This window comes from Chrysemys picta, chromosome 2 (assembly GCF_011386835.1).
Source record: "Chrysemys picta bellii isolate R12L10 chromosome 2, ASM1138683v2, whole genome shotgun sequence".
NCBI lineage: Eukaryota > Metazoa > Chordata > Testudines > Emydidae > Chrysemys > Chrysemys picta.
Genome location: NC_088792.1, coordinates 234,541,563 through 234,569,419, shown reverse-complemented (window position 1 = coordinate 234,569,419; position 27,857 = coordinate 234,541,563). Strand labels below are relative to the sequence as shown.

Below are 27,857 nucleotides of genomic sequence, written 5' to 3'. Positions count from 1 at the left end.
ATTCTTTTTTTAAATTAATTGTTAATTAAACAACTTGTATTTGCTTTAAATTGTATAAAAATAATCAGTGGGTCAGGGAGGTGCCCAGTGCAAAGAAAGTACCCTGGAGTGGGAACACCCTAACCCCTGTCCTGGGTGACCACAGCAGGGTTGTGGGTTGAGCCCCCCAGGAATCCTGGGCCCAGCCTTGTCGGGGTTTACAAGGACTCTGCCAGACAGAAGAGTGGAAGGGGAGTCCTCAAGGGCAGGGAGGCCTCTGGGTAAAGGAAGAGGGAGTGAGAACTCAAATCCTTTCGCTAGCCCACTTCACCCGGGTAGTGTAGAAGCCAGGAAAGTTCCCCACAATAGCGAGACCATTCCCCTGCTTACACACTGCTATCCCACACTGCTTTGCTAGCCACATGTATGCCTCCTAAACTCTGGGGTCATCTTGACCAGATGTCACAGTCAAATACTGGTGTGTAGCCAGGTGCGCTCCTTTGCAATTCAAGCCCATGTCAAGTTCACACACCCAGAATCTCATTCCAGTTATAGAGCAGCCATACCCCAGGCTGAGTTCCTGGACTTCCTTGCCCTCTGGGGAAAAGAGTATTCCCAAGACCATCTGAATAGCAGTCACTGAATGCCCAGATCTAGAAGTGGCCAAATGGAGAAGGCGCTCTGGCAGGGTTATAAAAGCATCAGGGACAACAACAAGAGCTCATGTGGTCTGCAGCTACTATGAGGAGCCAGCCTGTACTTTTGCAAAGAATGCCATCATTGAATTTTGGCATGTTGTGGACACCAGGGAGGATACACATGCAGATGCTGAAGGAAATTAGCTTAATCTGGGATAAGAAAGTAGTGTGGATGCACTGGTTTGGAAACAAGTGGTTTCAAATTACTTAACCTGGAAAAGCGTAACCCCAAACAACTGTCACACGTAGACATGTTCACAGATCTGATCCTTACGGTGAACTACAAGTGTCTGTACTTTGGAACAAACATTTGGGGAACTCCCAAACTAATCTTCACAAGTGTGTCTCACTGTAAGCGCTACCTAGAGCTCATCGGAGTTTTCCATGGGAAAGTGAACTGTTCGGTGGGAAAAATCAAGACGGCGTGTCCGAGCTGCCAACTGGGAAGGCTCTTGTCAATCTCACTCCTGCCTGAGGCAAGGAAGCGAACTTGACAAGCGCCTTTCAGGCAGCAGCGGAAAAGCCCCGCGCAGGTTCTCCAGAGACGCAAGTTCCTGACAGCCCTTTCCCGGGTTTCACATTTTCACCTGATCGGGGGAAGGAAAAACGTTCAACCGTGAGGCTCTCCGGCGGCAGGAGAGGGGATCTCCAGGGCGCAGCCAGCTCCAGCAAAGCGCTGCCGCGGAGACCAGAGCGGGCCGGGAGTGCGGCGGCAGAGCGCTCCACGAGACTGAGCTTCAGCAGCGAGCCGATGCACCTCACGGAGCGGGACGGTTAGTGGCAACGGGGGCTCGGCCCGAGCTGCACTGGGGCCACGGTCAGAGCAGGGAGGGGCGACAGCTCAGTCGGCGACAGGAGGCAGCGCGGGGCGGCCCTGTGTGGCCACGCTCGTGTGGGCGGCCACGCGCGGGGAAGCCTCCCCACGGCAGCACGAGACGCGGCCCGGCCTAGCGCGCTGCCTGCGCACCTGTAGCGGCCGCTATAGCTGTGACGACACAAAAAGCTCCAATCACGGAGTGGCCGCGACCCGCCTTCCCCAGCACCGCCCCCGGCTCAGCCCGGCTCACCCTGCGCCGTGTCCCGGCTCCGCTCGAAGTCCCGCGTGCGCCCCTCCCGGAAGTGCCGGCATAGCGCGTAGCAGGTGAACTCCAGCATCCAGCCCGCGGCTACGGCCTCTGTCTCTGCGAACAGCCCGGGGGACTCCCCCTCCCCGGCCATCTCCCCGCGGGGCCGCGCTCCCGGCTGCGCCGCCTCGGCCCCGCTTTGTATTTTCAAACCCGCGCTCAAATGACGTCAGGCCCCGCGCCGCCAGTAACCGCAGTACGGGCGGGATGACGTCACCATTACGCGCGTGCCCCTCACTCAGGCTCCGCCTCTTCCGCCCTGCAAACCCCGGCCTCTGTTTGCTTCAATGTAATGCCCCCAAATGCTCCCGCAGCAGAGCCTTCCCCACCCCCGGGACAGGAAGTGACGTTAAGGGGGCGGAAAAGGTTCTGGAGCGGGAGCGTTTGGGGGCATTACATTGAAGCAATTTATGTGGGGACATGGGCAAGTTCACGGCCGCGTTCAGTCAATAAAACTCTCTGGTGAGCGGGACTTTGATTGGCTGGGAGCTGCCGGGGGGAGGGGGAACAGGGACGTCACACACCACGCCCTACCAGCTCCAGGCAGCGATGGGGTGTACTGTGTGTCCTGGGGTTGGCAGAACTCTCCTTCCGTTTATGGTCCCTGCCGCCTTAGGGAAGCCCCGGGTGCCCCTCTACTTCTCACGTTTGCATCTTCTTCCGTGCCGCCCGTCACCCCTGCAGCTCCCTCCCGCTGCAGCTCCCCTCACCTCCTCCCTCTGGCGCCTCCATAGCCTCTTACGCACCCACACTTCTTGCATGAAGCCCTTCCTGGGCACCAACCTGGCGGCATCAGAGCTGCAGGAGGGACATTCTGTCAGGAGCAGCAGTTAGGCCAGGTCTATGCTACAAAGTTACATCAGTATAACTACATCACTCAGAGCTGTGAGAAAATAAAAAAAAAAAGGAAAATACATATAAAATATGTTAAAATAATATTTAGATTGCAAAGTCAAGCTCGCAAAAGCTAGGAAAAGCCAAGTTTACACTTGTCTGGACAACATCTTAATTCTGCTCCTTCTGTGTGTGCATTATGATACAGACTTTAATTATATGATCACATAGCATTTTCCCACAGGATCCTTGCCTTATTCAGTGCACAGGATTAACCAATTGCTAGACGTTAAGGCCAGAAGGAACCATTATGATCGTCTTGTCTGACTTCCTGCATAATGACTGGCCACAGAACCACACAAAATAATTTCTTGTAACTTTTGCTTGAGCTATAGCATATCATTTAGGATATCCAGTCTTGATTTAAAGACTCTTAAGTGATGGAGAATCCACCACATAGGTAAATTTTTCTAATGTTTAATTACCCTCCCTATTAAATATTTGCTCCTTACTTCTGGTCTGAATATACATAGTTTCAGTTTTCAAGTATTTGAACTTGTTATGTATGCCTTCTTCTGATAGATCAAGTCATCTCTTAATCTTTTCTTGGATAAACTAAATACACCTCTACCTCGATATAACGCTGTTCTCGGGAGCCAAAAAATCTTACCGCGTTATAGGTGAAACTGCGTTATATTGAACTTGCTTTGATCCACCGGATTGCGCAGCCCCCTCTCCCCCGAGCACTGCTTTACCGCGTTATATCTGAATTCATGTTATATCGGGTTGCGTTATATCGACGTAGCGGTGTATATTGAGTTTCTTAAGTCTTTGAGTAAAAGGCAGATTTTCCAGATTTCAAATAGTTCTTGTAGGTTCTTTTTTTAAACCTTTTTCCAGTTGGGTGCATGGACGCACAAGTGGGCAAAATTAAGGTTGAATGGGCAACGGTATATCAAGCATTTTAACTTCTGAGTACTCTGAGTACTGCAACCTAAATAATATTCTTGTAACATAGATTTATTTTGTTTTGTTTGTAATTGTGTATAACTTGAGGACATGCAATATAAAAAGGAGTTTAAAATAAATGAAAGCCTAGATATTTCACTCTGTGTTGTCTACTTACAGAGTCTTCGTTGGCATAGCTATGCCAGCAGAGCCCCCTATTGAAGACACCATGTAAACTAGCAGGAGTTCAGCTGGCATAGCTACACTACATTACAGCATTAGCTAAAGCATTAGCTATTCGCGTAGCTGAAGTCGAAGTATCTTAGTTAGACTTACCTGGCCGTCCTCACGGCGGCGAGTCGAGATGACAGAAGTACTCTTCTGTTGGCATAGTTCTGTCTACACTGGGGGTTTTGCCAACATAGCTGTGTCAGCTACAGGTGTCAAGTATCAGGGGGTAGCCGTGTTAGTCTGTATCTACAAAAACAACAAGGAGTCTGGTGGCACCTTAAAGACTAACAGATTTATTTGGGCATAAGCTTTCGTGAGTAAAAACCTCACTTCTTCGGATGTGCATAGCTATGCATCCGAAGAAGTGAGGTTTTTACTCACGAAAGCTTATGCCCAAATAAATCTGTTAGTCTTTAAGGTGCCACCAGACTCCTTGTTGTTTTTGTAGGTACAGGTGTGATTGTTTTCACACTCTTAGCCGACATAGCTCCGTTCGCAAACTTTGTAGTGTAGATGCCGTAGTGAATATTGTTAGCACTTCTTTGATTTGGTTTGCTTATAATTTTGTGGGATTTCCGAAGTTCATATATAGATTCACTCCTTTTTATGCATTATTAAATATTAAACAACTTTAAAATGAACATTAAACTGATATTTATTACAAAAAAAGTATCAGTAGCATGATTCTCACTTAATGTGAGGTAGCTGCAGAAACAAACATTAGGGGATTCAGTTTAACAAACTCTATGGGGATCAGTTCCCCCCTGCAAAGATTAATTCACACAGAAAAGAAGTTCAAGGGTATTTTATTCTATCACATTAACCCAAATGTTTTCCTGAGGAGCTACATTAAAGAGTCAAACAGAGTTTAAGAGAACGCAGCTGACAGTCTGACCAACTATACCCATTAGCACAGTTGTGGCAATGAGTACACAACCAGTGTTGATAGTTTAGTGTATGAAACTTCCATTAACAAGAACAATGGTAATCTAACCCAGTGTAGAGTACGGGCAACTGTCCCTCTTCTTTCCAGAAACCAGCATTTCTCACAATTTTGTGGACCCTTTCCCATGTTCTTTTACAGTAATTTAGGACATGGCCTGCAGTCCTTAGGCTGAACTTCTGATGAACTTCATCAGAGTTTCACCCGAGCAAGGACTCCGGATCAGGCACTTAGGGCAAGTCTGTACTACAGCACAACATTGGCGAGGCTGCATCATAGCAGCTGCACCGCTTTAGCATGTCTGGTGAAGACGCACTATGCTTACGGGAGAGTGCTTTCCCTTCAGCATAATTACTCCACCTCAGCAAGAAGCGTAATCTATGGCAGCGGGAAAGCATTACCAGCCAACATAGCGCTGGTGTGGACAGTGCAAAACTTGCGTCGCTGGGGAGAGGGACTTTTTCACACCCCTGAGCGACATAAATTAGATCAACTTAAGCAGTAGTGTAGACCTGCCCTTAGGTTAAACAAATACAGGGCCCATTCTGCAACCTCTTACTCATTTAAATATTCCTTATGTTAATTCATTTTATGTGCTAAAGACTGCTTGAGTAAGGATTTGCAGAATAAGGCCTTCAAACTGTGGGCCAGATTCTGATCTCAGTTATATTGGTGCAATAGGGAGTAACTCCATTGACTTCAGTGGAATTATTCCCAATGTACACCATTGTTACTCAGACCAGAATGTGGGCCTAGATCATGAACATTTCCATGACATGGTTATTAGGAATTTCTCAGAAACTTTGTTTGTCTAGAAGGCAGAAATTCCAGCTGTTCTAGTGTCTGTAATTTACATTCTTTGCTTAGTTTGCCAGACACTAGGAACTAACAGCTCAGGAACTTTTCCTTCCCATGAAAGTAAGGTGTTGAAACTATTGTGATTTTCTGGCTGCATTGGTTATCTGAACACTATGTGTGTTAAAAGGCTTGAGGGAAAGTAAGGGGTTGGGGATTGGTGCAACACTATATTGTGAAAGCATTGATAATGATGACAGAGGGAAAGAGATGTAAATAGATTTATCAGGCTACATCTAAAAGGGGTAGAAAGGATCAGAGGTTGAAGTAATGCCCGAGGATGCAAAGCGTGTGATGTGAATTATTGGACAAAACTGAATGTAGTGCTGGCTCAACATCATGATTCCAAATGAGGAAAGAATCATTTTCTGTCATTAAAAAATTTAAAAGTTTAAAACTGGTACAATTCCTTTTCACTATTATTTTTAATGTTTTATTTTAAACGTCAATCATTGAAAGCTTAATCTTTGTGAGAGGTGATGCTTCTGAAAGTATACTGAAAATATATGAGTAACAAAGGGGTTTATTCTGACAGAAATATCAAAATGAATGTCAAGTTAATATATAATATATAATAATACGTTTAGGTGGTTACAGTTTTTTTCATTCAGTGCTCTACATTTCTGTGACATGATGTGGCAATTCTAGGAGGACTGGAAATGCTAATTGAGCCGAAAATTCCCTCTAAATTTTCCCCTTTGGGAATTTTCAAGTGAAACTTTTTTCACACATAGTGATATTGTCTACTACACAGTTTATATAATGGTACATATTTTAAATGATATCCTCATCCTCCTGGGTGAAGATAAGCATTCAGAAACATTATGGAAAAATCCATAAATATACTCGTCTTTTTTTTTTATTGTATAACTCGAGAACTGATTTGTTGTTTGCTAACTTCTTTGTTACTTATATTTATTAAAATCTTATTTTTTATCCCGTTCAAGAACTGGAGCTGCCCCACTATTCATTTTTTTAATATTGAGTAGTCCCATACCCCCAAACAGTGTATTTTCCCAATATTTCATAAGGTACACAATCTGGGGCTGCATTAAGAGCCTGAGTAAACTGACCTTGCATAAGTGATCCCAGTGGGGACAGAGAGCTGGCAGAATCTTCCCCTCAAGGCAGGGAGAACCAGAGCAGCTGTTCTGTAGCTGCTGCCATGAGAAACATCTAACTTTGGAAGTTATGACTGACTAGATTTTGATTACCTAGGTCATCATATACTGTGGGTATTATTAATAATATAAGAAATTATTAATATTGGAGACCACCAGATACTAATTTAATAATAAATTCCTTTATTAAGTCCAAAGTCCAAATGTGTAGGATGGTGTATAAACTTTTACCAACACAAATCCAGTTGGCTTTTTTAACCTTTCTTCATAGATCAGGTTTTCTAAACCTTTGATCATTTTTGTTGCTCTCCTCAGGATATTCTCCAATTTATGCACATCTTTCCTGAAGTGTGGTGCCCAGAATTGGACACAGTACTCTAGCTGAGGCCTCATCATTGCTGACTAGAGTGGGACAATTATCTCCCATCTCTTGAATATGACAACCCATGAGTACACCTCAGAATGATATTAGCCTTTTTCGCAAGTGCATCACATTGTTGACATATTCAATTTGTGATCCACTATAACGCCCTCATCCTTTTCAGCAGTACTATCACCTAGCCAATTATTCCCCATTTTGTAGTTGTGCAATTGATTTTTCCTTCTCAGTGTAGTACTTTGTACTTGTCTTTACAGAACTTCACCTTGTCGATTTCAGACCAATTCTCTAATTTTTCAAGGTTGTTTTGAATTCTAATCCTGTCCTCCAAAATGCTTGTAACCCCTCCCAGCTCAGTGTCATCCACACATTTTATAAGCATACTCTCCACTCTATTATCCAAGTCATTAATGAAAATATTGAATAGTATCAGACCCAGGACTGATCCCTGCGGTACCCTCCTAGATATACCCTCCCATTAGGATACGGAACTACTGATAACTACTATCTGAGTACGGTCTTTCAATCAGTTGTGCACACTACCTTATAGTAATTTCATTTAGACCACATTTCCCTGAGAATGTCACTTGGGACTGTGTCAAAACCCTTACTAAAATGAAGATATACCATGTCTTCTGCTTCTCCTGATCCACTAGCTCAATAATTCTGTCAAAGAAGGAAATTAGGTTGGTTTAGCATTATTTGTTCTTGACAAATCCATGCTGGCTATTCCTTTTAATGCTATTATCCTCTCAGTGTTATAAACCGATTGTTCAATAATGTATTTCAGTATCTTTGCAGGTATCACAGTTAGGCTGACAGGTCTATAATTCCATTGATCACTTTATAAAGACAGGTATTTTGTTTGCCCTTCTCCAGTCCTCTGGCACCTCTGGGACCACCTATGCTCCATCAATTCTCAAATATAATTGCTAACGGTTCTGAGGTTACTTCAGCTAATAATTTCTTAAGTATCCTAGGATGAATTTCATCAGACCCTGCTGACTTGAATATAATTAATTCATCTAAATATTCTTTATGCTCTTCTTTCCCTATTTTGGCTTGCTTTCCTTCTCCCTTGTCATTAGTATTGTGTTAAGTATCTTGTCACAATTAATCTTTTTAGTGACGACTGAAGTGAAATAGGCATTAAACACCTCAGCCTTTTTGATATAATCAGTTATTAGCTCTCCTTCCCTACTATATAGAGGACCTGTACTTTCCTTCATCTTTCTCTTGCTCTCAAAGTATTTAAAGAACCTCTTCTTATTTCTCTTTATGTCTCTTGCTAGGTGTAACTCATTTTGTGCCTTAGCCTTTCTGATTTTATCCCTACGTGCTTGTGCTGTTCCTTAACAATTCATCTATGTTTCCACTTTTTGTAGGACTCCTTTTTGATTTTCAGGTAAGTAAAGAATTCCTGATGGAGCCATACTGGCTTCTTACTATTCTTCCTCGCTCTGGGATAGTTTGCAGTTGTGCTTTTAATATGCCAGCTCTACTGAACTCCTTTATCTCTTAGATTTTCTTCCAATGGGACCTTACTTACTATTTTCCGAGTTTGTTAAAGTCTGCTTTTTTTTAAGTCATTTATCCTTATTTTGCTGCTCTCACTGCTTCCTTTCCTTAGCACAGTGAAATCGACCATTTCATGATCACTTTCACCCAAATTGTCTTCCACCTTAAGATTTGTGACAAATTCCTCCCTGTTGGTCAGAATGAAGTCTAAAGTGGCTGTCCCCCGGGTTACTTCCTCCACTTCCTGAAACAAAAAGTTGTCCCCAGTATATTCCAAGAACTTCCTATAAATTTAGTGTTTTCCATATTATTTTTCCAACAGATGTCTGGGTAGCTAAAGTCTCCCATTAGTACTAGGTCTTGTGTTTTTAATACTTCCGTTATTTGTTCTAGAAATGCGTCATCCACCTCCTCTTCCTGATTTGGTGGTTTATAGTAGACTCTTTTATTTTTATCAAGAACTTTTAACTGTTCTGCCTCTCACCTTCTTTTGTCCTCAGAACAAGTGTATATGTTCTTGATGTACAATACAACACATCCTCCCTTTTTTCTTGCCTGCTGTACCTCTCTGTACTGATTTTCCAGTCATGAGATTTACCAGGTCTCTGTGATGCCAATTAAGTCATAATTCAGTTTATGTATGAATATGTCCAGGTCTTCTGGTTTATTTCCTATACTCCTTGCATTTGTGTATAGACATCTAAGATGTTTAGCAAGTTCCTGCACTCATTTCCCTCTTGATGCTCCTATGCCCCTATTTTAATTTTCCATGCCCCCAACCCCAACATCTAGCCCTCTATTAAGATTGCCTTTTTTATGCTCGCCGGTGGGCTTTTGTCACCTGTCCTTTTTGAAGCTAGGTTAAAGTCCTTCACTAGGTTAGCGAGTTGGTGTGCAAAGATGCTCTTCTCCTTCTTGGTCAGATGGACCCCATCTCTTCCTAGCAGTCCTGCTTCCCAGAACAGCCTCCATGGTTGAGGAAACCGAAGCCTTCCCATCAATACCATCTGCGCAGCCATGCATTCATATCCAGGATGGGTGTCCCCCTGCCTGGATTCTTACCCTCAACCAGGCGGATGAATGGAGAACACCACCTGTGCCCGCCGCTCCTTTACCCTCGCTCCCAGAGCTTTGTATTCAGTGCTGATCTGCTCAGGGTCATACTTGGCAGTACCATTAGTGGCCACATGGATGAGCAGCATAGGGCAGTGGTCAGAAGGACAGATGAGCTTTGCCAACTTTTCAGTAAAGTCTCAGATGCAGGTCCAGGCAGGCAGCACACCTTCTGGGACATCAGTTCAGATCAGCAGATGGATGCCTTGGCCCCGCTCAGAAGGAGTCCCTGATCACCAACACCCTATGTATCCTCCTCTTGTGATAGCTTTATTCCTATAGTCTATTGTGTCCACTAATTCAACCTGCTGGGACTTAAGTGCACCAATGCACATTTGTTAGAACAAACAAATGTTGCTGTATGGCTGATTTTAGTTATTTCTGTTACATACGCTGCCTGTTGGCTAACTGTCAACATAAACACAACATGCTGTATGAACAATCAGGTTTGAATATACCAAGTAGAAAGGGGGGTTTGATAGGCCACAGTGTGCTTTAGTTGATAAGGCATATAATTAGTAGTCAGAAAACCTGGGTTCTAGCCCTGCCCTTGAAACTTACTTGTTGTGACTGTAGAAAACTTTTCTGCACCTCATTTTCCCTATCACAGAGTGGGGATAATGATGCTTACCATCCTTAGCGCATTTTGAAATCTCTGCATAAAAACACTTTAGAAGTGATTATTATTATTATATTTCCCATCTATATCCTATTTTGGGATAGAAGATTGCTCAAATCCTCATTTGGGGTCAAATCATGAGGTCTTTATTCAATTTTTGGTCAGCTTCTAATTCACTCTTTTAAATTCAATGGTGGTTTGCCTGAATAAAGTTTAAATGGAAATTGAGTAAGGACCTTAGTGTTGGGCCCATACAGTACATTGAGGCTGCTTCTAATGACAACTTGCCTTATGGTTCGTTGCCTTTTTACTATTTTTCTCCAATGTTGACCTTTAGGTAGTGCTTCAACTTTGCTTGTTGAGTTGACTAGAGGATGATCTCTTTACCCAGAACCACTAGCCTCAATGCAGTTTGAGTTTGGTCCCTGGACATTGCTCCCTTCTTGAACGTCTGCGGCTGCTTCCGCCTTCACAGTCCTTAGGAGATATTGTTTATCTAATTCCCATCCCTGGTACATTTCAGATATGATGCTTCTCATGAAATAGCCTGGTCTAGTGCCTGTCTGCTTTCCAACATTGAATCCCCTTTGACTTCATGTTCAATTGCAGATCAATTGCACTGACACCAGGTCAATAGTGACATTTTCTGTACTTACCGTATATTAGCATCATCAAGTCCATTCCTATCAAATGCTGTGTGGGATGCAACAAGTATAATCAGTTTGCGTATGCTGCTGCATCAGTCCACAGCTCCTTTTTGGATCCTAGAGACTTTTCTGAAGTTAGTGGAAATTCCACGCACAGAGCAATGGGCACGAAAGAAGGAGCTGCTGCACTTTGTTGGCAGGGGGCAGGGGAAAGCCAGGACATAAAGGTCTCTTATGCCTGGTGCATGGGCTAGGAGATACTTTGAAACACTTGGGACTACTAAGAGTAATCACTAGATTTGATTATTTAATACAAACCAAAATCTTCTTTCTCTGTGTGCATGGTGTCACACAGCGGGCAGGGTAGGTAAATTGGAGGAGCACTAAGAGGGGTGAAGCAGGGCTTCTCTGGGGCCAGGAGAGAAAGGGAAGGTTGAAAATAAAAGAAGAGCAGAACAAAACTTACTCATCTGTGCTACCAAGATCTATGTGCTTTATGCATTAAGTAGTCCTGAGGTTAAAAATCAACACAAAAAGGCTCTTCAGTACAAGAAAGTGTCTACATATGTGTTTGTACAGTACATAACACAATGGGACCCTGATCCTGAATGGGGCTTCTACAGTGATATAAACAATAATAGTAGGAATTACACATGCACATTAAAGGGCAGAATTTGGCCCTAAATCTTTATTTCATTGTTTTACAGATCAGACATAGAAATTCAAAAACAGCTTTCATTTTGGAGAGGAAAATGTTGTATGCATTCGTTTCTAAATGATATAGACTCTCTGCATATTGAAAAAAAATGAAAAAATACTTTTTCATATACAAAATATGTTTGGTTATATCAAAACTGTTATTAAAAGGAAACAAGTGCAAGTTATTCCTACTGCTGTTTTCATTTGAGTAGTTTCCAGATTATCTTTCTTTCAGAGTCGTGGGGGGGTGGAGGAAGCTGGGTTCACCCTCCATGCAGAGGATGCCAGTGTTCCAAGCATTAAGGCTAACCTTGTCAGAAGTGTGCAATAATTTTGGATGTTCAGGCTTCCTAACATTTATTTGTCAGAGGTGTCAAGCACCTAAAGTGCCTGTTAAGTTGAACTGGAATCCTGGGTGCTCAGCACCTCTGAAAATCAGCCCGTAAGTGTCTCAGTTTGGGTGTCCAAAAATCGAGGCACCCAAGATTAATGGACACTGCTGAAAATTCAAGACACTGCTAAATCTCTCTAGGCTTCCCTTTCCTCATCTGTAAAATGGGGATAATAATATTTACCCATTTGTACATTGCGGAGGTCTTTGATCTATAAAAATGCAAGGTAGTAGTAGTAGTAGTAGTAATGTTAGAGAGAGAGAACAAACAGCTTAGAAGCCCTGTATTTACTTTCTTGGAAAAATAATGGATTCTGACTTCATTTGCATAGTTGTTTAATTTATTTCCTTACACATTTTCTACTAGAGCTCCTGGTATGATATTGTAAAATAATGAAATCTAAAGACACTATGGATTATTGTATTGGTATGTATGTAATGTTTAATGTAAAGTGGCTTCATGCAGAGAACTGAAATGAGACACAGATGATTCATTTACACATTTATTTACTATCCTGCTTATTCTGTCAGACTGAAATGGAGAACAATGCCATTCATTTTACAGACATTTGACATAAATCAAACAGGTATTCTGATGTTGAACAATTGTACAGACTACCACATGCATATTAATATGTTGATTGGTGCAGAAATATTTAGTTGATTAGCAAAATCTAGTTTAGCAAAAAAAAAAAAATCACATTTCCTTTTTTATGAGGTTAAAATGCAGCTGATATGGAGACATTGATACAAATACCATTAAATGTGAGAAGTTATTATACTAATGGTGTAAGGTGGGGAGCTGAAAAACAGTAAACTATTGTTAAATGGTATTATCTGCCGAAAGAAATTAAATCAAAACATTTCTAATAAATATAATAATAATGAAACAAAGCATGTTTGATGCAATTACCATTGCAAAATGCCCTGTTATAATTCCCAACTGCACCCCAAGACAAGCAACATGTGAAGCAAAAGCAGCAAATTCTCCCACAAGTCTGGGGCATTTTGTAAAGGCAGATGAATGAGGTTAGACAAGACTTATCACATTATGCCTTTATCATCTAGCGACAGTTTTTTGTAAAGAAAGAGATATGTTGTTAACAGAGCGTTTTACAATGAAATGCTGCTAATCCTGTAAAATGAAACAAGGTGAGGACACTGCTATCGTGCCGAGAGAACTTGAAAAAATACTGTTGTGCTTTTTTTTTCTGCAGCATTCAGAGCATTCACAAAAGAATACAAAGTAAAATTCATTAAACTCAGTAAAACTAATTATAGTACATGCTACTGTACCTAATACAATAAATAACTTATAAAGATGAAATAATACATATTTTAGTTGATATTTACAAATATCTTAAAATAATAGGTTATGGAGTCAACTCTCAACTTCTTGGTACACTAATCCCTAAATGTTTCATTTTATGTGCATGACTCCCCTTAACTTTAACAGGAGTTATGGCTAAAACTCTGCATAACTCTTTGAAAATACAAAGGTATAAATCCAAAACTCAGCTTCTACCAAATGTGCCCTTGATTGTCCCACAACAAGCTTTTTTATTTTTCCATTTTGCAACATGTGATAGATACTGTTTGGTTTGCCTAAAGTCAAAATAGGTTGCCCAATTCTTCAGTTCTACACAGGCAAAACTCCCATTGGCTTCCTCTATAGAGACTGCAGGAACAGGAATAATGGCCCAGATCCTCAAAAGGTATTTAGGTGCCTAACTCCCATTGGGTCTAAATACTTTTGAGGATCTGGGCCAACATATTTTGTTTTCTGAACTTCTAGCTCAAGTACCAGTATAAAATATATGTACTTCCCCCTGTAATTGTAAAAAAAGTAAACGTCATTTTTTAAACTGATGAGTCAAAGAGGTCTATCCTACACGCTCATTTCAGATGGGCACAAATATACAGTCCAAGCGCCTGATTGTCCACCACTTTGTGTAGCCATTTATACTTGTGAAAAGTAGGTGTAATGCACCTCAGGCCTGAGTCTGCTCTCATTCACACCAGTGTAAACCAAGAGTAATTCTACTGAAGACAAGGGGTTACATGCTAATGTATAGCCACCACAGGATGCCCACTCCATTAGCTCCACCAATAGCCTACCATCGCGACTTGGTAACATTTCATACTCAGTTTGCATGGGTAAATGACTACTGAAGGTGCAAAGTACTGGAGAATCAGGCCTGAAGTGCTAATCTCGACTGTCACATGATCAAACCATTAGCTAATGTCATACATGGGCTTCCTCAGTTCACTTCACTTGGAATAACTAGGAATGTAGATGGTGAGAATTTCACTTTCACAAATGGTCAAATCCAGCTTTTCTTATGCACAAGTAGTCCCACTGATTTCAAATAGGGCAATTTGCATGAGTAAGAGGAGCAGGACCAGTCAAAGACTGCAGGATTGGCTATATCCCTGAAAAGTGATGGTTGGTATTCAGATATCTTTCCGGATAGTGAGATAAGAGGGTACTCAGATACAAATGTTTGAAGAATCAGGCCTTTCAAGAGTACACTTTTATTGTCACACTCCTGACATTTCCTGTCAGACTCTGTATAAGCACTTCAGTGTCTATACTGCAATTAAACACCGGCAGCTGGCCTGTGTCAGTTGATTTGGGCTTGCAGAGCTCGGGCTGCTGGGCTGTAAAACTGCAGTGGATGTTTGGGCTTGAGCTGGAGCCCAGGAAGAGAAAAGTGAGGGGAGAGTTGATAGCTGCCTTCAACTACCTGAAGGGGGGTTCCAAAGAGGATGGAGCTAGGCTGTTCTCAGTGGTGGCAGATGACAGAACAAGGAGCAATGATCTCAAGTTGCAGTAGGAGAGGTAGGTTGGATATTAGGAAAAACTATTTCACTAGGAGGGTGGTGAAGCACTGGAATGGGTTACCTAGGGAGGTGTGGAATCTCCATCCTTAGAGATTTTTAAGGCCTGGCTTGACAAAGTCCTGGCTGGGATGATTTAGTTGGGGTTGGTCCTGCTTTGAGCAGGGGGTTGGACTAGATGATCTCCTGAGGTCTCTTCCAGCCCTGATATTCTATGATTCTATGACCCTATGAGGGGGCAGGGTCCAAGAGCCCAGGCTCTAGCCTGAGCCCAGATGTCTACACCACAGTTTTACAGCCCCACCACCTGAGCCCCATGAGCTCAAGTCAGCTGACATGGGCCAGCCTCAGGTGTTTAATTGCAGTGTAGATATGCAAGTGTCCTTTGAAGACACTGTAATTTAGGATACTCATTTTGTTTCAGTGTTCATGCTGAGCCTTGTTCTTCCTTCTGATCACTTTGTGTGACTCCCATTGAAGTCAATGGAGGATCTAAGTGTTACCTGAGGGTAAAATTTAGCCCAATGAAATTAATTGCCCAGACTACTCTTTTGTTCAGCAGAGATTTTATGAGTGTTTACATTAACCATAAGAGTACAGACAATACAGAGTGATGAAACATCACTATTACATTTAATTAGCAGATTTGGACAGCATAACGTTTTATTTTGAATTAGGTGAATTCATTAGTATTGTGTTCTCTGGGAAATTTTAATTAAGAAGATCAATATTCATTGGTGTGTTAGTCCCCAACTCTACAAAGGGATCAGCATGGTCCTCTATTAGCCCTCATAAAGGAAATTAAATACCAAAATAATCATTAAAGTAATAGTACAGGGCCATATACCACTGATGTTTTAGAAGAAATCCTCATTGAAGCTAATGGGTAGTTCTGCTTAAATCAGTGGGACATTTCCCAAAGGTATTTACACTCCCAGCACAGGAAACACACAGACGTCTGTTACTCCACCCTTGACTCACCCCTTTGTACTAGTATGACATCTCATATGGTATAACCATGTTCTTTGGGCTGACATCAGTGTTCAAGAAGCCATCATGCAATGCAACCAGTATTCCCAACTACTGCCTAATATCTAATCTCTGTTCCCTAAGCAAAGTGATGGAGAAGCTGGGAAAGAGTCACCTCCAAGAACATTTGACCTGCATTAGAATCCTAGTTGTGGCACCTTAGAGACTAACAAATTTATTAGAGCATAAGCTTTCGTGGGCTACTGCCCACTTCTTCGGATGCATATAGAGTGGAACATATATTGAGGAGATATATATACACACATACAGAGAGCATGAACAGGTGGGAGTTGTCTTACCAACTCTGAGAGGCCAATTAAGTAAGAGAAAATTTTTTTTTGAAGTGATAATCAAGCTAGCCCAGTACAGACAGTTTGATAAGAAGTGTGAGAATACTTACAAGGGGAGATAGATTCAATGTTTGTAATGGCTCAGCCATTCCCAGTCCTTATTCAATCCTGAGTTGATTGTATCTAGTTTGCATATCAATTCCAACTCAGCAGTCTCTCGTACATGTACATTGGCCAAACCGGACAGTCTCTATGCAAAAGAATTAATGGACACAAATCTGACATCAGGAATCATAATACTCAAAAACCAGTGAGAGAACACTTTAACCTGTCTGGCCATTCAATGACAGACCTGCGGGTGGCTATCTTACAACAGAAAAACTTCAAAAACAGACTCCAACGAGATAATAAATTTGTTAGTCTCTAAGGTGCCACAAGTACTCCTGTTCTTTTTGCGGATACAGACTAACACGGCTGCTACTCTGAAACCTGTCATTAGAATCCTAGATCCTTTTCAACTAGGGTTTAGACCACACACTGTACTGAGATGGCTTAGGTTGATGATTTCCTCTAGTCCACGGACAAGGGACAAACATCCATACTTATGCTGTATGATTTCTCAATAGCTTTCAACAGTCAACTAAAAATTGCTTCTAGTATGCCGCAAAGACCTGTTGGGGTGAGCAAATCCACTGAGCTTCTTAGAATGATCATAGAGGGTGGTGATGGGAAACTGCACCTTTGCTGCCACAGGCCTCAGTTGGGCAGTGTTGCGAGACTCTAGTCTATCTTATTCAAAATATACGTAAAACTGTTTGGAGAGAGTGTGAGACATATAGCCTCAAATACCAATAGGTAGAGATGGCATCCAGCCCTGCTTGTTCCTCAGATCAAATACTAACAATGCCACCTCCTATTTACCCAGCACCTAAAGGAGATCAGTGCCTGGATGAAAAGCAGCCATCTGAAACTAACCTCTGAGGAAATGGAAGTGACAGTGGGAAAGTGAGTCTCTTTGAAAATCTACCCAAAACCTGCTCATCAGCCTCAGGTGAGTGGATCTACCGGCACTTATCATATAAACAATCCATAGCCTTGGAATCATCCTGGCATTTTACTTCTCTGATATGCACAAATAGTAATTAAAGCCTTCCAGAAACACCAGCTTCTATTTATGCCTTTACCCCCACCTACTGTATGCTGACTTTGCCATAGTTAGACTGCTAGACTGCTACAATGCATGTGTTAACAGGAAATGAGGGCAACAGCTTTGAAACAGCTCTGTCTGGTTCAAAGTGTGGCAAGTATTCGGTGTTCTGGATACTATAGTGGTTCATCACTGAATACAGGATGAAATTTAACTCCCTTCCAAGAGAGATTACTCTGAGCATGAATCTCCTTGTTCGCAAGACAATGAATTTCTCTATATATTTGCACAGCCATATCTGTCATTTAGGGGTAATGGGAGGAGAAGCAAAGCTTAACAGTGAGACTTTACTGTGAGTTTATTTTTCAGGAAAGTGTTCAAATATTATAATAAGCATGGTATAAATGCCCAGGTAGACACACTAGGTAGATGGAGACATAATTCACTGTTTTGAGACTCTCAATGAAGAACCATAGGAACTGCTATACAAGACTGTAGGTAAGTTAGGGTCAGAATTAGAGCCTTAATGTTATATTTCATACCCATATTTTCCTCATTATATATGCATAAGAACAACCGATATTTTTTTTAATTGACAACATGCCTTGTTTACTTACAGTTTCTCTGCCTTTCTTCCCCTTTATTGCATTTGCACTTTCTGGTGGACCTGGGCTGGCTACCGTGAGCCAGCCTCTTTCTGCCATTGTTTCATTTAAAATGTGTTACATGATCAAATCTTTTCATTGCCATCAAAGCCAAAATTGTGCATTAATGAAAATAAACATGTAATCAGTTAGGGTGGGAGCCTTTATCAGGCTAACCTGCAACTTTCCCCATTGAATTTGCTTGCAGTTTGGCCTGATAATGACAACAGAATTGAGCCCTTGTGGCAAAGCCATTTTTAAAAGGCAGGAGCATAAGCAGTTAATGAACTACTTTGCAAGCACAAGAACGTCAAAGTTCAAATTGTTTTAAATTCAATATTCCATGAAATTCTTGAAGAGTCTAAACATTGTATTCAGGAGTCTCTCATTTCTAATTCATTTTGCTTGTAAACATAACTAATTTCTATTTCTATTTTCACTTATATATTTGGGATTTAGTTTCAGGATGAACATCATTCCAAATAGACATAAAGAACCTTAACCAAGCTGCTGATCCATATATATAAAAAACAACCATTAAAACATGCCAATGTTTTTAATCTAGAAGAAACCAGATGATATCTATTGTTAATAGGAACTAAGAAGCCAATTACTGCTTTGATTTAAAGGTTAGAAGCAAGAATACAAGGTTTTAGATACATATTTTTGCTTATGTAGTACGGCAGTGGAAATAAATAGCTGTTCAACTCAGTTGCTTTGGTGGTGTATCAGATGGCAAACCACCTCTTTAACCGTAGCAATGTTTGACTTCTACACCCAATTGTGAAATGAGAATGCAGTGCATTATATTGCTGCATCAGCATAAGGGTTCACATGTTCTATAAATGAAGTTTAAAAGGCTTTTTGTGTTTATTAAAAAAGGTGGTGTTGGTTTACATAAATTGTGTAGTGCAATAACTTTATCCTCCATATTATATTCTTAAGACCATAGGTTTCCCACATAACCATAGTTTACTATATGTATTTACTTTGCACTTTGTGCAATATATTACTTTCTACCCCTCATCTGGAATAGTGTCATTTAGACAATCAGAAAATGTTCTGATTGATATGTAAATCTCTTTTAAACATGTAAGTTTGGCTAAAACATGGAAAATTAATCACAATTTTGATTCAGGATTCTGAAATCAATGTAAAAATTTAAAAAATACTCTTTGCCTATGTTTCAAAATCATCTTCATGAATGATCTTCATGTTCCAGGGATGCCAAGAACCAGACTCCAGTTTCAGTTGCACGGGTGTGCATGTAAATCTGGAGTTACCAGAGTCGCTCTGTTTATACTAGTGTAGAATCTGGCCCCAAAACTCTGAAAGGTCTCCTTCTATTGTAATATATGGCATATGGGAGCAGAATGGGTCTGAAATGGCTCAGAAGTCTCAGGAAAAGCAGAAAAAAATGTAGGTCAAGTAGTTTTGCCTAATTTTAAATGGATTAATTTTACTGAATCAAATCACCCAGGACCATGTTTCCTCTGTTGGAGGAAGAGACAGGCCCAGTCCTGCAGCCTTTACTCAGGGGTCAGTATTTTAATTTGGAGTTTTGCATGAGTTAGGTGTTCAGGACTGGGCCCCTTGTTTCTAGGCTAGGCTGGAAATGCCCACTGTGCAAGCCTGTGTTCCTGGAAATATAATTCAGCATGATCAACACTGTGCTACGTGAACTAGACTATCATAAAGAACATTTCTAAAGCCTGATCCTTCTGCCCTCAAGATTTCTAAAATTACTGTGACTGTTATTAATTAGAACTGCATTGGCTTTGCCTGTTCAATTCCAAGCTTCTGTGCTTCTCTGAAAATGTTTCAAATACGATGGCCAATAAGGGCCCGGTCTTGTGATCTTTACTCAGTCAAAGCTTTCATTGACTTTACTAGGGGCCAAATCTCAAAGTCCTTACTTTGGTTTTATTCAGTCCTAATTTTGCCAAACTCCCATTGGTTTCAATGGGAATTTGCCTGCACAAGACATGAGGGCTTGATTCTACACCCACTGAGTTCTTAATGACTTTATTAGGAGCAGAATCAGGCCTTGATAAAGGACTGATTTAACTCAGGGGAGACTTAAGGATTAAAGCTCCAATGAGCTCCACATGGTCAGACTCCTGCTCCTGTACAGAAAGCCACTGCCTTCAAAGGGGCTCTGACCATGTTCAGAGGTCCACCTGTGTGGAGCACATTGCGGCATCAGAACCCTAGACCTGGAGGTTTGCCTGAACAGAGTCATTAACTTGAATGGGAGTTTTCCCTAGGTTAAGACTAAAGGATTGGGCTCCATTTGGACTAAACTTGGTTTTCATTTTGTTGGCTAGAACCTAAAGGCAGATCAAATAGGACTGTGTGATTTCACAAAACTATAAATAGAAAATACGTACTGACCAACACTTTAGGCATATAAAATGGACTGGCATTTAGTCTGAGTCATTGAAAATATCTACCAGTAAACAATAAAAATAAATATAGAAGATTAACGACTAGCAAACATTCAAGAGATAAGTTTTGGAACAGTGAAACAAATGGTTGAAAAGTGTTCAGCAGAGTGCCATAGAAATAGGTAAAATTATATGTAGCAATAGGGTTACCTGGACTGCAACTAAGGACAGAAACGGCATTTTTATTTTGAGAATTAATGACCAGACACTGATTGGGAGAAATGATATCGTACACCAAGGTTTCAAATCACACAAGAAACACTTGGACTCATTTGGTGAAAAAAAAAAAAGTCCTTAAAAGACCAACAATTAAAGATTTTCCTATTTTAAACCAAGGAACTATGCTGTGCTTATTATTTGGTCCAGCCAATTGAACAGGTATTTGGGGTTCTATCTTGCAGCCCTTACATGGGTAAGACCTGAGTAAGCTCTGCATGATCAGCTCTGTAATCTTTTGGGGAAGGCAGCTTTGTAACAAAAATGTCCTCTCTTCCAAGAGAAGTACATCATGGACCGGACTGTTCCACTCACTTAAGAGAGGGGCAACTTTGCTTAAGTGAATGGAATCACATGGCTGGATCCTCAGCTTCTGTAAATTGGCCAAGCTCCACTGAGATCAAGAGAGCTATGCTGATTTACACCAGCTCTCTATCTCAAGTACTTGTATGGCTCCCATTACCACAGTATGTCAGAGCCTCATTAGCTTTAATATATTTTTCCTTACAAGACCTCTGTGAGAATTGTTCTTCCTATTTTACAGATGGGGAACTGAGGCACAGAGGGGGTAAGTGACTTGCCTAAAGTCACACAGGAAGTTTGTGGTAGAACAAGGGACTGAGCCTGAGTCTCTCAAGTACAAGGCTACCTCCCTAACCACCGGAAAATCCTTCATCTCAGGCAAGGAGCTGGTCCACATCATTGTAAGACCACTGTCAGTAAGAAGAGCATCAGGCTCTATATTTTTGAAGTAATCAGAGGAAAATATCAAAATGAAATTATTTGTTTTTCACTAGGAAAAATATTGGCTAGTTTACATTATTGTGAATCTGCTTATTCATCAGACATATGGGGATTTATGAAGTGAAAAAATCTACTGGAGAAAAAATGAATAGCTTCATTCATGCAGAGCTTCATTGGTGCATTATAAGCTAGGTTTGGGTTCAGCATCTTTCCCAAGGCTGAGACAGAGCTCAAGTACACCCTAAAAATAAAGATGCTTTGGCATCGGGGGGAATGGGGTGGCTGATATTTTCCTTTAATTAAATGCTTTTTTTTCTGTTGATCCATGGAGTGGCAATGAAAACAGCCTTCAAGATAACTGCTCCTCTGCCCTCCAGCTGGACCATGGACACCATAGTTAAAGAGAAAAGAGAACTGTAGGTTAAAGGGGGAAAATGCTAAAAAAGGGCCCCCAGGAGATCATCAAATAAAACAAAAGAAAGAAAAAAATTCTTCAGCAAAAATAAGAATTGAAAATAATTGTATTGAGAGTGAGAACTCTTTGGATATAAACTGTTTCATTCTTGATGGGCATTTGGCCCTATTTATTGCCACAGCAATAATTGTATGGTTTGTATTCTTATTTTATGATGGGGCATTGTTATAAATTATGAAATTTTGGCAGTGCTTATATAAAATATCAAATGCTTCAATTCTGGTCATTAAATCTTTACTTTTCTCAAGAATCCTTAATTTAAATTACAAATGCAACAACAAAGTTTGTGCAAATAAAAAATACTATGATTTACAGCACAGATAAACTAAAAATACTGAAGTCCCTTAAATAAACAGATATACTCATGAGCTTTTTAACTGAAAGCAAGATATGTGAGATGCTTTAAGCAGAAGTTGCAATTTTGCAACATAAGTCTGTACAAATCCTCCAGGCAATGTGCTGTGAAGGAAGTACCTGTGTCCCAGGAAACTTGATGTCCACAGATCCTTGATAACAGTAGCTCTCCCCCCGACCCCAAACTATTTACAAATATATTCATTTTGCAAGCTCAAAGCACCTTGTTTCACATCATTATGAATGCATGCATTGACTTTTAATCCTTTCATGTGCAAATTCTAAAACTCATTGTAACCAAGAGAAAAAAAAGTTCATAGAGTTTAAAATCTGTCTACAATCATAAAGTGAAAGGATCAAAAATGTCAGACTTTGCAGAACACTGGCTCCTAACAGAACTCTCTTTATTTTACTCACTGTTCTTGAGTCATTTTTTTCTCCCTTTTTGTTTGTTTGTTACAAAAAGCAGTCTTGGAACTCTTTACTTAAACAGTACGTAAACTAAACAACTCTTCATGCCATGCAAAAATAACAATTTTATGCACTTTTTTTTGTTTTTTGTTTTGAGGCTTCCATGTTTTAGTTCACAGGCATTACTAACTGTGGTTTTAAGAAGAGTTTTTTTTATTGCTTTTGTGACTAGTCACATGCTGGTTTCACGTGTGGGACAATAACCAGTTTCTCCTGGATTTGAATGAATTTCTGGGGCAAATAAATGGTTTTCCATTTTGTAACTTTCTTGGTTAATGTCCTTCTTTACTTCACTCCCAGCATGGTAAATGTCTTGAGTACAGTTGTGACCCATGCTTTTGGGTGAAGAAGAGCTGACTCTTGGCTCGTCTGTTAAATGGGTGCCATCATTGTGTTTGTCCCCAAAGCAATTTGTTTTGATATCCTGCTTCTTTTCGTGTTTCACACCAGAGATCTCCATGAAGTCTTCTTCTTCTTCAGTGTCTATTTCAGTGAAGCTTCTCCTCTCCTTTGAAGGGAAAGTGAAACGCTTTTGTTTGGGAAACAGAGGGGATGATCTTTTAGGAGGTCCCTGGCAAAGCATCGAGGCATCAGCACCCAGCATGATGGGTCTTTCACCTTGGGGTGAATTCTCTTCTAAAAGAATGGTGCTAATATGCTGAGATGTAGACTGTGTAAAGTCTGCTCCTGCTGTTACTGGCAATGGCCTCACAGTGCTTGGTGGAGTTTGTGGAGCACTGCCTCTGTTTTCCTTAAAGTTAACTTTAAGGGCTCTAGGTTTTAATGGATTGTTACCTTTTAGAGAACTTTTGGGGCTTTCCATGGCACTGTCAAAATGCAAATGACCATGCAGGACAGTTTGGGAGCCACAACCATCATTGTTTGCAGCGGTGTCAATTGGCTTATAGTCAAAAGTGACATCTCTAGGGGCAAGCATTTTCTCTCTTGTGAGTGATACAAATTGAGAACTCTTTGTTCTTTGGTTGTCCTCTAGATTAACAGAGTCACTCGGGAATCTCATTTGCAGGTGAGAGCCAAGGTAAGGAGGAAGGGGTGACCTTTCTGTTTCTGTGAAGTCAGTTGCACAACTGGTGAAGCTATCAATACTAGATGTGCTTCTCATGTCTGTTATTACATCTGTATGTCCAGCTGGCAACTGATCTCTTTGCCCAGTAACCTCTTCCATTTCTATTTCTTCCTCATACTCAGGTGGTTTTACTGGCTGATCTTGGTAGCCAGCATTAAGATTAGGCTGAGACTGAGTTTTAGTAATTTCATTATATAACATCTCTAATTTTTGAGCACTCAGGTGTTGTGGGCTGGAAGCAGCATCAGCGGCATTATTCAATTGCTCATGGGAGCCCTGCTGACTAACTTCCTGATATTTGTTCTCGTAAGACTTATTTGAACTAGTTTCAGACATTGTCCTTCTGGCCCACTTCCACCTGCTTGGAGATAAGTGGTTATCATCAGGTGTATCCTTTGAATTGGCTGGATCGCCAGGCTTTCCTGTGTCCACTGCTACGTCAATGAGTTCCATACTGCGCGCAAAAGCATCTTTCAGGTTCATGGAGATAATGCTTCCATTTCTTTTAGCTCGCTCAAGGGCCTCTCTTCTTTTAATGGCCTTTTCCTGCCGTTTTTGCTCTTTGTAAAACTCAGAGAAGTTATTCACAATGATTGGTATGGGCAAGGCTATTACCAGCACTCCAGCAATGCAACACAGTCCTCCAACTATTTTTCCGAGTAGAGTCTTAGGATAAATGTCACCATATCCTACAGTGGTCATAGTGATGGTAGCCCACCAAAACGATGCTGGGATACTAGTAAACTTTGTAGCATCTTCATCCTTTTCAGCAAAAAACACAAGGCTGGAAAAGATCATTATTCCCATTGCTAAAAATAATATCAACAAACCCAATTCATTGTAACTCCGCCTGAGAGTGAAACCTAAAGACTGAAGGCCTGTTGAATGCCTGGCAAGTTTAAGGATTCTTAGTATCCTCATAATACGAAATATCTGAACCACACGTCTGACGTTTTGGAACTGCAGCACACTTTTGTTGGACTCTGTGAGGAAAATGGTGACATAATATGGCAAAATGGCCAGTAAATCAATCACATTTAATGGACCTTTGAAGAACTTCCACTTATTTGGTGAGGACAGGAAACGCAGAAGGTACTCCATAGTAAACCAAGCAATACACACAGCTTCAACATGTGCTAATTGGGGGTTGTCATTTGGTTGTCCAAATTCATCTATTTCTTGAAGCTCAGGTAGTGTATTGAGAGACAAAGCAATGGTTGACAGTACGATGAACAGAATGGATACAATGGCCAAAATCTGTAAAACAAAATAAACAAGGCTCTGGTTAGCAACCCATCCTGGAAGTTAAAAGTAAAGGTATTTGTAAGTGGTTGCTTGTATTCTTTAAAAAATGTGTTATGTGCTCCAAATAAAGTCAAAATTATCTAAATTTTTTCTTTTATTTTTTCTTTCTTTCTTTCTTTTATTTGATTTTCACAAAGAAAAACTCTAGATTTACCCACATCAAGTCAAATACTGCTTCTCTTACTGATTCCAGAGGGTCTACTTATGAGTAAGGTGAGCATGATTTGCCCTATAATTTTAAAATAAAAAGGTTGATATTCATTAATACAAATTAACTCTACAGGCAAAGAATATAAAATGCCACAGTTTCTGTAATTGTGTTAAACATTCATCTTTTAGCATTCAGCATTAAATGTAATTATTTTAAACCTTACTCACTGGTGAGAAACTGAATGGCTGATTGTGATGGGGTGTACGACCCCATACTGGGCTTGAAGGGGTTAAAGGGCTGTACTGGGCCCAGATAGCCCCACCTCTCCAGACCTGCAGAGCATGCTCCAACTGAAGAAAGAGTTGAAAAGGGAGCAACCCAGCACAGAAGGAGGGAGGCTGGGGAGGAGGACAGACTCTCCATGAAGGTTCTTGACAAGGATGCCAGAGAAGCCTTCCAGAGGGAGGAAGACTATGTGTTGAACCTGGTTGGGTTGACGGTTTTGGTTGCCTTTTCTTTTTGCCTCATATCAGACTGGAGGAGAAAGGCAGACGGTAGGAAGTGACCCAGGGAGGGTAACTCAGAAGGCACCTTCAGGGGCCAGACATGGTTCAGAGCCTGGTTGAGTGTGTGGGTCGAGGCTCCCCTGCCAACGACCCCTATTACAGGAGGGACATAGACTTCCTGCCACCTGAGTGCACCTCTGATTAAGAGAAGGACTGCAAATCCTACCCACAGAGAGGATGGCGCTAAGAATGGTAACTACTAGGCCACCTTACCCCACCAAGCACCCTATTACACTGATTAACATGTTCAGAAATTAATCATGCAATTTAGTTAATTTAATAATTCACAGTGCTCACATCTCTCATTTCATCACATATAAAATCAAACATCAATTTTTAAACTAGAAAAGTCTAAACAAGGAAAGAAAAAGAAATGCCTTAAGAGCCTGATCCTGCATCGCTGTGATGCCTATGACAGTTTGGGCGCACTTAAAGAATGAAGGAAATGGCCATTTGATTAGGCAAAAGCTTGGTTGAGAAGTATAATCTTATACAGTAGGCTGAAGGCAAACAAAATCAAGTTCTCACAGATCATTGTATGGAAAAAGTTCCACAGATTGTTGTGGAAATGGCTTGATCTCAGTCTAAGGAGAAACATTTTGCCATTAATTTTAATGGGAAACAGGAATTTCAGTGTCTTTTAGCTTTCATTTTGTGAGGAATATCTGGTCATTTTCCTTCAGATAGTTAGCATTATGATAAAAGAACAGAATATATTACAGAATTTAATGCTTTTAGCATTTAGTTCAATTATTTGTAAGATAAAGGAATATGGGCAGCCTTGAAATTATTTATGAAAGTTTAACAGTTATGAGAAACAAATCTATAGAAGTACTTTATTTGGAAAAGCATATTTTTTAAAAAAAGCCATAAGTAACTCAAGGTTTCCATTAGAAGTACTAATGTTAATTATTTTCTGCTTTACTATTTAATTGATGCTCAGTCAAAAAGCCTTTGTTCTCATTTCTCAGAAATGGTTCATTTAAAACCATCTTTTGGTGTTTGGTGTTCTTCCAAAGATACAATAAGGCAGTCGGAAGTGCTCTAATATACAAAAAATGTGGAGTGCAATACAACAATATACAAATCTGTCCTACATGTGACGGCTGACTCATTGACCCCAATGGAAATAACAGAGGTAGGGGCCATTGGCTTGGGCTAGCTCATACTTTGAGAGGTACACCAGTCTTTTCAAGTCGGGCTGTAACTTACAGCAGACTCCGCTCTCTAAACACAAACAAAAAAGGCCACAGAGGTCTGAGAGTCATTCCCAGATACAATCTCCAGTTTTTTTTCCAACTCAGAATAATGCAGAATAAACATACAAAGTAGAACCCATCACCCATGCTTTGGAGTAACCCAGACAGGTATGCATCTCTCCAGAGTCTCTCCTGTCAACCCTCTTCCTTCTAAGGAGAACCATTTATATTAGAGCAATAAGAGCCAACTACTTGTGCTCAATGAATCCTGAACCATCTCTTTTGGTCTTCCTTCAACCCACAGTCCAAGCAGAGGGAGGAAAGAAGCTGTGCTCTAATTAACCTGGGCTGTATGTATCATTACATCTCTATTCAGGGCATTGCTAGGGGGTCTGTTCTCAATAGAAAGTCATCCCACTTCCCATTCAGGGAAAAGAAGTGAATATTAGCAAACTGCTACAGGATGGTAAGAGAACATGGAAGGGATAAGATTGCATAGCCAGGTACCAATAAGTGGTCCTAGAACTGAAATCCTTCATGGCTTGAGGTCAGTTATCAAAGGAATGGATTCCCAAGCAAATCATATTGCAGTGCAACCACTCCTCACTCAACTGTGAGACATGCCTTATCTATGTTAGAATATCAGGTTTCCCTGTGTAAAGGTTTGAAGCGTAAATAAAACCTGAGTTATTGCACATACCTCAGCATCCTAGAATAACATCATTGTAGCTTGCACATCCTTGGGTTCTATAAAATATTTAATAACACTATAATTTTATTTTAAAAATTTGA

At 40.8% G+C, this 27,857-nt stretch overlaps 2 protein-coding genes and 1 long non-coding RNA gene across 6 annotated transcripts in view; 1 reads left to right on the top strand and 2 right to left on the bottom strand.

Moving 5' to 3' along the window:
• TERF1 (telomeric repeat binding factor 1) overlaps window positions 1–2,103 on the bottom strand; it is a 28,640-nt gene extending 26,537 nt beyond the window's left edge. For 2 of the 3 annotated variants that reach the window (XM_005309282.4, XM_008165300.4), the window contains exon 1: window positions 1,745–2,103. In XM_005309282.4, the coding sequence (XP_005309339.2) occupies window positions 1,745–1,895 (151 nt within the window). In that variant the 5' untranslated portion in view covers window positions 1,896–2,103. The remainder of the gene's footprint in view (window positions 1–1,744) is intronic. The other variant, XM_024102790.3, reaches the window with a different exon arrangement.
• LOC103305886 (uncharacterized) lies at window positions 1,156–26,240 on the top strand. Its single transcript, XR_508394.4, has 3 exons — window positions 1,156–1,450; window positions 17,185–17,310; window positions 25,287–26,240. It is a non-coding gene; the product is annotated as an uncharacterized LOC103305886 (long non-coding RNA).
• The window catches only part of KCNB2 (potassium voltage-gated channel subfamily B member 2), a 272,589-nt gene continuing 265,942 nt past the window's right edge, over window positions 21,211–27,857 (bottom strand). For both annotated transcript variants that reach the window (XM_024102789.3, XM_005309283.5), the window contains one exon: window positions 21,211–25,101. In XM_024102789.3, coding sequence (XP_023958557.2) covers window positions 22,930–25,101 — 2,172 coding nt within the window. In that variant the 3' untranslated portion in view covers window positions 21,211–22,929. The remainder of the gene's footprint in view (window positions 25,102–27,857) is intronic.